This window comes from Rhamphochromis sp. 'chilingali' (genome assembly GCF_963969265.1).
Source record: "Rhamphochromis sp. 'chilingali' genome assembly, chromosome: 2".
NCBI lineage: Eukaryota > Metazoa > Chordata > Actinopteri > Cichliformes > Cichlidae > Rhamphochromis > Rhamphochromis sp. 'chilingali'.
Window position 1 is genome coordinate 4843818 of NC_137930.1, and position 11376 is coordinate 4855193.

The 11376-nt window shown below is 38.1% G+C and overlaps 2 protein-coding genes across 2 annotated transcripts; one reads left to right on the plus strand and one right to left on the minus strand.

The window, feature by feature from the left end:
- Positions 1 to 1346: 1346 nt before the first annotated feature.
- LOC308392504 (olfactomedin-like) lies at positions 1347 to 5014 on the plus strand (the record flags this gene model as incomplete). Its single annotated transcript, XM_080875570.1, has 5 exons — positions 1347 to 1385; positions 1500 to 1658; positions 2252 to 2464; positions 2601 to 2733; positions 4152 to 5014. The coding sequence occupies 5 exons, from the start codon at positions 1347 to 1349 to the stop codon at positions 5012 to 5014; spliced, it is 1407 nt and encodes a 468-aa protein (XP_080731696.1).
- A 2039-nt stretch (positions 5015 to 7053) lies between these two features.
- LOC308387433 (uncharacterized protein) lies at positions 7054 to 10314 on the minus strand. The gene is made up of 5 exons (XM_080867470.1): positions 9946 to 10314; positions 8785 to 8860; positions 8530 to 8685; positions 8015 to 8104; positions 7054 to 7388 (listed from the first exon to the last, which is right to left on the minus strand). The coding sequence occupies exons 3-5, from the start codon at positions 8632 to 8634 to the stop codon at positions 7101 to 7103; spliced, it is 483 nt and encodes a 160-aa protein (XP_080723596.1). The 5' UTR covers positions 8635 to 8685; positions 8785 to 8860; positions 9946 to 10314; the 3' UTR covers positions 7054 to 7100.
- Between the last annotated feature and the right edge of the window lie 1062 nt (positions 10315 to 11376).

An 11376-nucleotide genomic window follows, 5' to 3' on the forward strand; every position in this document is an offset into this window, starting at 1 on the left:
CTTACCTTAGAAATATCAGGTGCTCTTAATTGATTGCATGTCTTAACACTGCAGTCTTTCATCGAATTAATTAAATGATAGTATATTTTGTAATATTCTGAAAAGATTGTTATTAACCCTATGAGGTCTTCCATCATTGTTGATGAGCCCAAAAACCAATATGATTACTAAGTCATATACTATATTTTCAGAGAATAGTGACCTTTTTTTTCTTTTTGAAGAAACTGAAAGTGTTATAATATTGTATTGTATACTCTCTCCCTGGTTGTGAATATATAATGAGATTAAAGAATAAAACATAATAATAATAATAATAATAATAAAGATAATAATAATAATAATAATAATAATAATAATAATAATAATAAATAAAAATATACTGATCGGATTGTCACTGACCTTAATAGGTTAAACTGCAGTAGTAAGCAAGGTGAAAGCAGATGTAGCAGAAATCATAGTTTGTCAGGGTTTTTTTTTAAATGTAAAATAAATAAAAAGTAAGCAAAAATAATTGAGAATTAAGATTAGCAGCTCATGGTTGTTTGCAATTTTGGCAATTCCAGGCTTCAGTTCCAGTTTAATTTATTAATGGGATTCTTTAATCCCATTAGTATCCTCTTCAGCACAGAGATGTTGACTCAATACAGGTTGTAGCCTCATTACACAGAGAAGCCTGTGCTTCCCTGAGCTTTACTCTATACTGTAGACTACATCAGCTGTTAATGCAATGGAATTAACAGCTGGATTTCTGAACAAGCATGGCATTATATCATAGTAATACATCACTGTAAATGCCCACTTTTTAAAGTTTAACTTTTTTCATTAATCATAAAAATGTTCACTATAAAAAAAAAGCTAACGACTACAACCTGCAAAGGTATATATTATTTTTGAGTGTCTTTTTTAAGCAGCGTTTCAAAATTAGATTTTCATACTAACATATGATGAAAACTTAATTTCTACTGGATTTGTTGTTTTAAACATGAATTTAGCTTTAAAATCAGTGGGCAGTTCATTCCACTTTTATTATATAGTTAAAAATAAATAAATGAATGAAAAATCAACAGTTGAATGAAAAAAACGAAATAATCGTCTAAGGAAGACTGAAAAGGGGAAATGAGAGCCAGTAAACTAACAATGCATAAAGAAAGCGGGAGGGGTCGTACAAAACGCCAGTTTGATGTTCTTAGTTGTGTCATTTGTCCAAGTGGTTTTAAGGCTGTGGAGCAACTTATCAGTGACAGGAAGCAAACCGGCAAATTCTGAGTTTGTTGTGAGTGAGTTTTTCTAAAGAAAACAGAAGAAGACCGTGTGTCAGTGTTGGTCCAGTCTCAGTTTCTCTAAAAATGCTGCAGCTGCTTCTATTGCTGCTGCTGTCATCCACAGTAAGTCACACTTCTAGTCGATAAATTAAAAAAAGTATTATACGTAGTATTTTTTGTTGTTTGTTTACCATGTAAATAGACTTTAAGAATTTGTGCTCCTATTTGCAAAATCAGGCTGACAGCCAGAGTCAGCGAGTGTCGGGCTACAAGAAGGCAAATGCATGTGTGTGCCAGCTAAACTCCACCATGTGGGTGTTTCCTGCTCAGAAGTTTAAGTACGTGTTGGAGGAAGTTCACACCTGTGAAGAATCTCTGAATAACCTACAAGAAGAGGTAAGAACTCATCTATATGCTTTATTGTACTGAAGTAAGCTCTCAGGAACTAACGTTGTACTATTAAACAACTAAAATACAAGTAAAAATGAATCAATAATCAAGAAAACATTATTTAATAATTCATTAATTATTATTATCATAATGAATACTAAGTATGGGTATAATCAATCAATTGATATTTCATTATTTAAAGATAAACACTGTATCAAAGTTTTTTCATAACATTCATATATTATTTTATATGCTGCTTGCAAAAGACTTGTCTTTGAAAATAAAATAAAAAGCTTGGCTTCACTGGCCTTTCTTACATATATCTTATCAGTTGGGGATTCAAATGTTTAAAATTATTGTTGTTATTCTTAATAATATGAGACTACACAGCTGAGGTCCATGATCTCTTATCTTTCAACAGATGGATATCTATCTATAATAGAAAATATGTACAGTATTTTATAATATAGGGTAACCACTTTTTCTTTCCCCTCAAAATATTAACTTTTTAAAATTTGGATGTATTTTTTACATAGCTCATATAGGAAAAAAAGCCATGTCTTTGAACAAAGGATTTTTTTTGTCTGCATTTCTTGCAGCTGACGTTCTCTAGCCAACGTCTCCCTCTGATCCAGGATCAGTTTACCAACTTTACGGCTCGGCTGGAGCCCTACAACTACCTGCACTCCCAGGGCCTGTATACAGAACTGTCCCTGCGCCAGCTGGGCCAGGAGCTCAGCCAGTTACAGGTGGACATCGATGTGGTCCACAGCCAGCTTAACAACTCCGAGACACAGAAACTCTCCAAAGAGGTAGAGCTAAAATAGCAAATGGCAGCAAAAAACAACAGAAAGAAAAGATTTAATGTTATACTATGTCAGGTCACATGTGACCTGTTGTGATGTAACAGAATTATCAATAGAATAATATTATATCCATTTCTGATAGGCTGATAGACTACATAAACATGTAAACAAGATGCAAACAATAGACACGCTTAACATGAAGACTGTGAAGGAGAAACTGCGCTACCTAAAGAATAATGTGGAGACCTGCAAGTCAATCCCCAAAGACTTCAGAGGTATGTGAGGTAGGTGTGTGTGTGTGTGTGTGTGTGTGTGTGTGTGTGTGTGTGTGTGTGTGTGTGTGTGTGTGTGTGTGTGTGTGTGTGTGTGTGTGCGTGCACATGTTTAGATATCTTTGTGATGACAGAAAATTGGCATGCTACTATATTTGTGAGGACCAACAGTCACTTATGGGAACAGAATGCCTGTTTGGCATTTTTGAGGTGCAAAATGTGATTTTAGTATCAGGGTTACAGTTCACACTCTGGGTCCACACACCTGAATCAAATGATTAGTTAATTACCAGGCCTCTGGAGGATTTCAAGACATGTTGAGGAGGTAATTTAGCCATTTGACTCAGCTGTGTTGGATCAAGGACACATCTAAAACCTGCAGGACACCGGCACTTGAGGCCTGGAGTTCCATACCCCCAGTTTAGGCTATGGCTTAGGGTGAACGTGAGTGAGGGCCCTTTGGTGGCTTGGTTGATTTCCATGGACGGGCTGGCTTGGCAGGCACCTGATGCGCTGGTTGGGGCTTGGAAGGTGGTTGTGGACTGGCAGGCCGCGCAGGGCATTGACAGGCGAGACCAGGCTACTTTGAGATGAGACTAGATGAGACGTCAACCTCTGGCTGAATCGTGGCTGGACCATATATGCTCGGCTGAGCATACAGCTGGCACAAGAGGCTGCTGGCTAGGGTCTCCTGAACCCCCAGCTGGAGCATAAAGTTGGAGGCTGGGCTCTCATGTACCCCCAGCTCAAACATGAAGTTGCTGACTAGCCCTGTCTGACCCTCCAGCTGGCACAGCGGACCTGGGCAACCTCTGCTGAGCCCCCAAGTGGGAGTAGAAACAAGTACTTCTGGGGACCCAGAGCACACTGAGTCCTTCGACTCTGCCTCTGGATCCGACCCGGCCCATATTTTAGACCCACAGGAGTCTAGTTTGGTCTCACAGCAACCTGTCTCACAACAAACAGTTCTAGCTGGCATTAGAGCTGAAAATCCAGTCTCTACATTGTCTATAATAACAGAATTCCCAGAAAGTGAGAGAGGACAAAGACACAAGGGGAACCTACACAGACAAGGAGATTACACATTTTAAACAGAAAAAGGCTTATAAGCAAGGAGACATGGACGATAACGAGTCTAATATACTAGACTCAACTTCAACTAATACCAACTAATAATAACCCGAGAACTTTATATTATTTCATAAATAAGAAAAAATACAAAATAACTCAAAATGCTGGGTCACCCAGCCCTCTGTCAGACCCAGTGCAGAGCCATCCCAGTCTAGAAATAAAAAGCTTCCCCTTTTCAAAGCAAGGATACACCTTAAGGGGATGATAAGTAATGATGCTAAATGACAACAATTGACTGTATCTATATCATCATCTGCTTCAAAAACCTTCTGATCTTTCTATCTTTCCAGTTCAGGACAAGCACTGCGTCAGAGGTCTGATCACCAACATCAGTGACCCTATCACGACCAAAGTCAGTCCTCATGGTAAGAGCTATATCTCTGGTTCGTGGGGAAAACAAGCCCAGAAAGAGAGCGAGGGGCAGAAGAACAGTTACTGGGTTCAACCTCTGCTCAGCAGCCACATCTGGGGCAACACTGTGCGCCTTTACCAAACCTACGAAGACTTCATGGCCTCAACAAACCACAGAGAATTTACCTTTGCTTCATCTTACAGTCATCCCAGCACAAATGAAGGTCCGAACGCCGTCCTGTATGGCGAGGCTCTGTATTATCACTGCTACCGCTCTGCAGACATTTGCCGGTACGACCTTGAGGCCAACGAGGTCAAACGGGTGACTCTTCCAGGCACTGGTGTGGGTTTCAACAACAAGTTCCCCTATTGTTACTACGATTGCCGGCTCAATAGTGATGTTGATGTAGAGGCAGATGAAACAGGACTGTGGGCTCTCTATGCCACTATAGGTAACCATGGTAACCTTGTGATCAGCCGGTTAGTTTGGGACAGCGAGGTGAAGAGTCTCAACGTGACACAGACGTGGGAAACGAGGTTGTTCAAGAAGGCAACGAGCAACGCCTTCATGGTGTGCGGTGTGATGTACGCAACTCGTTACGTTAATGAGTACCGGGAGGAGGTGTTCTACGCCTTCGACACAGCCACAGGCAAAGAAGACAACTCACTAGCAATACCACTGGAGAAGGTAGCTAAAGCAGTGGCTAGTCTGAGCTACAATCCCACCAACAAGCAGATCTACATGTACAACGATGGATACTTGCTGGCCTACCAGGCCCACTTCAGATCTGAAGCTTTGTAGCTAGTTATTGTCACATGACCAAGCCCCCCCCCCTCCAAAAAAAAAAGGCAATGGCTTTTTCTGTGCAACAGCAATCTTAGCAGATGTTGCAAATGCTGAAGATATATCATGTATGCTGCATGCATGCTGCAAGAAAAAAAAGCAATGATTTAAAAAGTGCAGTTTAAGGACTATTTTATGCAACAGTGATGTTAGCTACAAATACCACAGATATGTCATGTATGCTGTAAAAACTGTTCTTATACTAATAATGTCATTTGGTTAAACTGAATGCAAACACCGGTTAGAACCATAATAAAGTCTTCAGTACCAAAAACATCAAGATTTTAACTATTTTGGGTTTACAGCTTCTAACATTACTGCTAACACTGTAGGGGTAGGTTTAAAAAATTGATTTTATCATAGAAATTGATTTTAGTTTGAATAATGTGATATTGATACCCAAAATCGATTTTTAAATGTAAATGTATTTTGCTAGAAACGGCAGAGTCTGAGGTTAAAGCTCACAAAACTGTTTCAATCATCAAACAGCTAATGATGTAAACGGATTTTGCAAAAAGATGTAAATGCAAAGCATGCCCCCCCCCCATTCACCCAACGGGGACTGTAGTCGCTAATAAAACCTCCTTAATTTTGCTCTGCTTCACTTCAGCATTAGGTAATGTTTATATGCTGATTCATGGTTTTCTTCAGTTTTTGATGTACTGCAAAATATTTTTAAGGTGTTTATCTGCTATAAAAAGCCAGCCAGAAAAATCTCCTTCATATTTGTTTGTGTTTTATTCTTAGGTACAATAATGGATTGCATTTATATAGCACTTTTCTAGACACTCAGGCCCCTCTGGCCAACACCAGTACACTCTAAAAAAAGATCTGCTGGCTTAACGTAAAAAAATTAAGGTAACAATTTGCATGGATCTTTTTAAGTTACTTCAGCTTAGCCACTATAGCGTAAATGCCACAAGAGTTCTTTAGTTAGGCAAACTCTATTCCTTACGTACAAACAACATGATTTGCTTTGTCCTCTACAAGCTTAATTAAGTTGAACCAACTTAATTTTAATTGTTTAAAAATTACTCCATTTAGTTATTAAAACTTATTTTTTTACTTTTATTCTACTCAGAAATATCCATGCAAATTGTTACCTTAATTTTTTTGAGTACTAATAACTTACAATAACTTATAACTTACAATTATACAATAAATTACGCATTGAAATTCCAGTTTTATGATCAAACTGTTTATTAGAACACCAGTCCACCATTCCAGACTCATTGACATTTCAATAGCAGACAAAATTGTTGCCTCCATAAAATAAATGACATAAAACACCCCTGTAAATCTGTCTCAAAAAGACTGAACATTTTGACAGTCATGCTCTGATTCAAGTTTGTTTGTGTTAAAGTGATAGTTTAGGTTTTTTTAAGTATGAAGTACATTGTGAGTGTATTACACACAGTAGACAGCAGTCAGCACATTCCTGCCACCGACACGCACGATAGGCTCAGTTTGTTTGTGTGACTTTGGTAAATCTGAACTAACCCGAACTAACACCAAAGTCACCAAATAACACAATTACACTTACTGATCAAGGCAGCAGGAGACCAGCAACTCCTGTGTGCTGTCAGGTAAAATTGCTGTTTTTGTCCATGGACGCTGGTGGGCCAGAGCGATTGAAACAACAAGCAGTAGAACTTCTCTTTCCTCACAGAAAAGGCTGTCTGATAGCAAAATAAAGCAGTAAACATATTCTTGATATAATGTACATTTAAACTGACATCAGTTTTATTAGGATGGAGGTTCATCTTGCATGCCGGTGGCCCCGTCTGCTTCTCCGTAGGTGGAGCTTACTGACTGCCATCTACTGTGTGTAATACACTCACTATACATATGTACCTCATACAGCCTCACTTCAAAAGACCCGAGCTATCCTTTTAAAGTGCATTATTTTGAACTAGGTGTACTTAATGCTCAACGCTCAACTTTACACCTACTGCCTACTGTACAGTATGTAACACAACACATTGCAAACAACAGTGGAACATTTCCCATTTAATTTGAGGATAGCCTCACTCTTCACATTTTTTTAGTACAACAGTTTACTTTTTAGTGACATTACCTTAGGACTGGCTTTCAGATCATCCAGCTCGAGGAATATCTTTTGAAACACTTCAAAAGTGTTTTTCAGTTCTTTTGGGTAGCTGAGGTTGAGTGCATATATCAGCCCCATTAGCAAGGCACAGGCTCTGGGTACATCCAGGTCTGCTAGGACTTCTGTTCCTTCAAGTATGATCCTTGCGTTGGCTGGATCAGACGTTGTGGCACCTCTGGTTACAATCTTCATCACTTCATTGGTAATATCCCCGCCACCATCCTGGTAGGTCAGAATCAATATAAATGTTTTAAGTAATCATACTTATACATGAGAGTAACACAAAATAGGGCTGCAACTAACAATTTTCTCGATTATCTGATTAGTTGTTTGGTCCAGAAAATGTCAGAAAATGGTGAAAAATGTCAATGTTTCTCAGAGCCCAATATGATGACCTCAAATGTCAAACATATTCAGTTTGCTGTCATAGAGGAGTAAAGAAACCAGAAACCATTCACATTTATGAAGCTGAAACCAGAGAATTTGGACTTCTTTTTCTAAAATAATTACTCAAACCGATCAATCAATTATCAAAATAGTTGCCGATTAATTAAGATAAGATAAGATAACCTTTATTAGTCCCACACGTGGGAAATTTGTTTTGTCACAGCAGGAGTGGACAGTGCAAAAGTTATGAGGCAAAAATTAGAATACAATAAGAATAAATACAGTACACAACTGTACAGAATAGAATAAAATAAAATACTATATACAGTAGAATAAAATAAATATACAATAAGATAAAAATAGAATACAAATACTATATACAACTGAGTAAAAATTTAGAAATCAATTAATAATAGATTAGATCGTAGCTCTAATACAAAGTATAGTCATGTCTGATTTACCTGCTCTTTGAAGAGATCCTCCTCCTTTTCCCTGAGATACACCACTAAGCCACGGATAGCGACCTCTCGCCTTCTCTCCACAGAATCATCCTGTGAATAAGAAAAAGAATGTCGAACTGCTCTTCGAGGAGGATGGGTTTTTGATAATTACATCAAAAAAAAAAAAAAAAAGATTGACTTTATATGGCCTGAACTGTACCAATTATAGATTTCCAGTGATAATCAAAATAATGAATTGATCATTTCAAAGAGCCATTTCTCTGAAATGATCAATTCATGAACTTGAAAAATCCAGGTAACAAATAGAAAAACTGCAAAATCTTGCAAATTACTCTGCCAATCATGATCCACATCACCTATAATTTGTTTTATTATTAAGTATTTATAGTTTTAATTGATATTTGTGCCTCAAGCTCTAAACAATAATTTGACATAGTTGAGTTGTAAACAGCTACCTTTTAAGACTCAATATCACCTATTGGAAAAAAAAAAAACTACATTTCATTCATTCATACCTCTAGCAGCATGTTCTGGATGCGCCGAATGCGCATTTTTGCAGCCCCTCCTCTTGAGGACAGCAAGGACATTATTTTCTGAGAGTACTGGTCCAGCTTTGCCATGAATGTTGTTTCCAGGTTAACAGTGGTGATCCTTCTGAATTCTTGGTTTATCTGTATAAAAAAAAGGCACAAATAGGCACAACATGTTAATGTATACAATTTACTTTAAAAGAATACATACTGCAAATTATCTTATGGAAAAATATTTACCTGAACTGCATCAAAAAGAGCAGGCCATCTTTCTTTCAGGTCATTGATTTTTGGTGCTTGATTGACAACTTCCTGCCTGCGAATGGAGAATGTCTTTCTTGGTGTTTCAAATTTGCAAATTTTACAGATCCACTTCATTTTAAAAACAAACAGTTTAAATTACTTTAACTTGGGTGATTCAGAAGGCTGTAGTACAAACAACTTGTGCTACATCAGCATTACAGTAAATTTTAATTCATTGTTTTTGAATATTCAAGATGAAAAACAAGAAAAATGCTTGTAAACTACTGCAAAGAAATGGGCAAATTACACGCAATCAATATTCACGCTTTTTTAACTATAGTCTTTAGTCTAATCATTATCTCACAGGAAATCCTTATGACATTAAAAGTTAAAACTATGTATATTATTTTTAGTGTTGAGTTTCTCCTAAAAGTTGCTTTATGTTTCCAAATCAAAGATATTTTTTCTTAAGTGATACAACTGCGCTTATGTATCTGCAGTTAACACCCAAAAGAGCAATATTATATTTTATGTGCTAATGCACATTCAATGTAATGTCATTAAAACAACTAGTTTATGAATGTTACTTAAGATCTTTCGTGTGGCGTTTCTACAACATGGCGTTCGCTTCCTCGCCCGCGTTTTTTGACTGAACTTTGACACAGGCTGTTCTTCAGCTAGGGCTCAATTAACAAACTTCAATCTCACATAAAAATAACTCTAGGACTTAAACATCAAAATGCATCGATGTTAAACCGAATGTATACTCAGTAACCTACATTTGTTTAGTCATGAATGTAAAACGGCCCAGCCTTTTGCTGGTCAAACCTTCATCAACGCTGCAACGATTTCAAAGTAGAAAGAAGAAAAACATGTATTACCCTGTCTTTGCAGAGTTAAAAACTACGGCTACAGAAGCTCAGTGTCAATTAACACCATTTGGCTGCCACCGTAAAACAAAACTTAACAAAGACTAATGTTACGGTCGAATTACTTCACAAGTTAGCCAGAAGTGTAATGTTACTAGCTTATCACCACCACTCGCCGAGGAAGAGTTTAGTGTTGTGTAAAAATAGATTTCTTGCAGTGCGTCTTGATAGAGTTAAAGTTAGAGTTATTAGCTGCTGTGAATAAAACAAGGCAAAAAATTGTACTCACCACAAAGCTTTAACGTTTGATAACGTTCCGTACAAAATGGCGTTTCTCCGCTTTCTCTCTTTCCCTCCGTTTCTTTCGATCAGTGGTCTGAGAGCACAACATGTCCGGGCAAGTCAGCCTTGTACTCAGCTTTTAAAGGATGCTTACGAGATTTTTAAGTTGTATTAACTGAATACACTTTCATGTTAAGTTAACACAGAAATGTCTGTTCAAAATCGATATATTACTGAGCTAAGACTGTTTTCTTTATTTTCATTTCGACCAACTCATTAAATTAAGTTATCAACTGATTACAATGTGTACATGCAACAAACTTAATTTTTTATGCAGAAAAAGCTATTGATTTTAAGCTTTACTTACTAAACCCATGAATCGTTTTTTAGAGTGTAGGCGGTAGGTGAAGCGTCTTGCCCAAGGACACAACGACCAGGACAGATAGAGCTGGGGATCGGACCGGCAACCTTCCAGTTACAAGATGTGACCTCTAAGGTCTCACAAGTGTTAGATTTATTTATATATATATATAGATATACATAGATATAAAATAATGGATTTGTACTGATAAGATAAGATAAGATAAGATAAGATAAGATAAGATAAGATAAGATAAACCTTTATTAGTCCCACAAATGGGAAATATTTGGGTCACGGCAGAAAGTACAAATTTAAGAGCAGGTAATACTGCACATCAGGGAGACAGTTACAGTTGTGTATGGGATGTGTGTGTGTCTGTCTGCACGTGTGTGGCCATCTTCAGAGACCATGTTGTAGAGTCTGACATTAAGTTGGGAGGAAAGTCCTGCAAAATCTCTCCATCCCAGCCTGGGTGCCGCAGCCTGCCACTGAAGGAGCTGCTCAATGCTGTCAGAGTCTCTTGAATGGGGTGGGAAATGTTGTCCGACAGGGACGACAGCTTAACCACCATTCTCCTGTCACTCACCACCGCCACTGGGTCCAGAGGGCATCCTAGAACAGAGCTGGCTCTCCGGATCAGCCTGTTCAGTCTCTTCTCTTCCAGCAGAGATGCTGCCGCCTCGGCAGACCTCACAGTAAAAGATGGCTGAGGCCACCACAGAGTCATAGGTCTTCAGGAGTGGGCCCTTCACTCCAAAAGACCTGAGTCTCCCCAGTAGGTACAGCCTGCTCTGCCCTTTCCTGTAGATAAATGATCAGAATTATAATATTTCCGTGAATATTGACTGTGTCAAAATTGAATCGAATCACTGGTGGAAATCAAAATACATTGCCCTATACCATTGGGACCACTTTGGATTTTACCTTCCATATCTGCTTCCATTGCTGCACATGGACATCCTTCTCCTGTCCTGGTTCTGCTGGAAGTTCCTTCCTGTTAAAAAGGAGTTTTTCCTTTCCACTGTCGCCAAATCACCTGCTCATGGGAGCGATATGATTGTTGGGGTTTCTCTGGGT

Bases quoted from the DNA above. Each gene is read 5' to 3' on its own strand.
- LOC308387433 (XM_080867470.1), bottom strand. From the start codon at position 8,634: ATGGCAAAGCTGGACCAGTACTCTCAGAAAATAATGTCCTTGCTGTCC. The intron at 8,105-8,529 runs GTATGAATGAAT...TCTTATTCACAG, and splicing joins TCCAGAACATGCTGCTAGAG to GATGATTCTGTGGAGAGAAG. The intron at 7,389-8,014 runs GTAAATCAGACA...CTGACCTACCAG, and splicing joins AGGATCTCTTCAAAGAGCAG to GATGGTGGCGGGGATATTAC.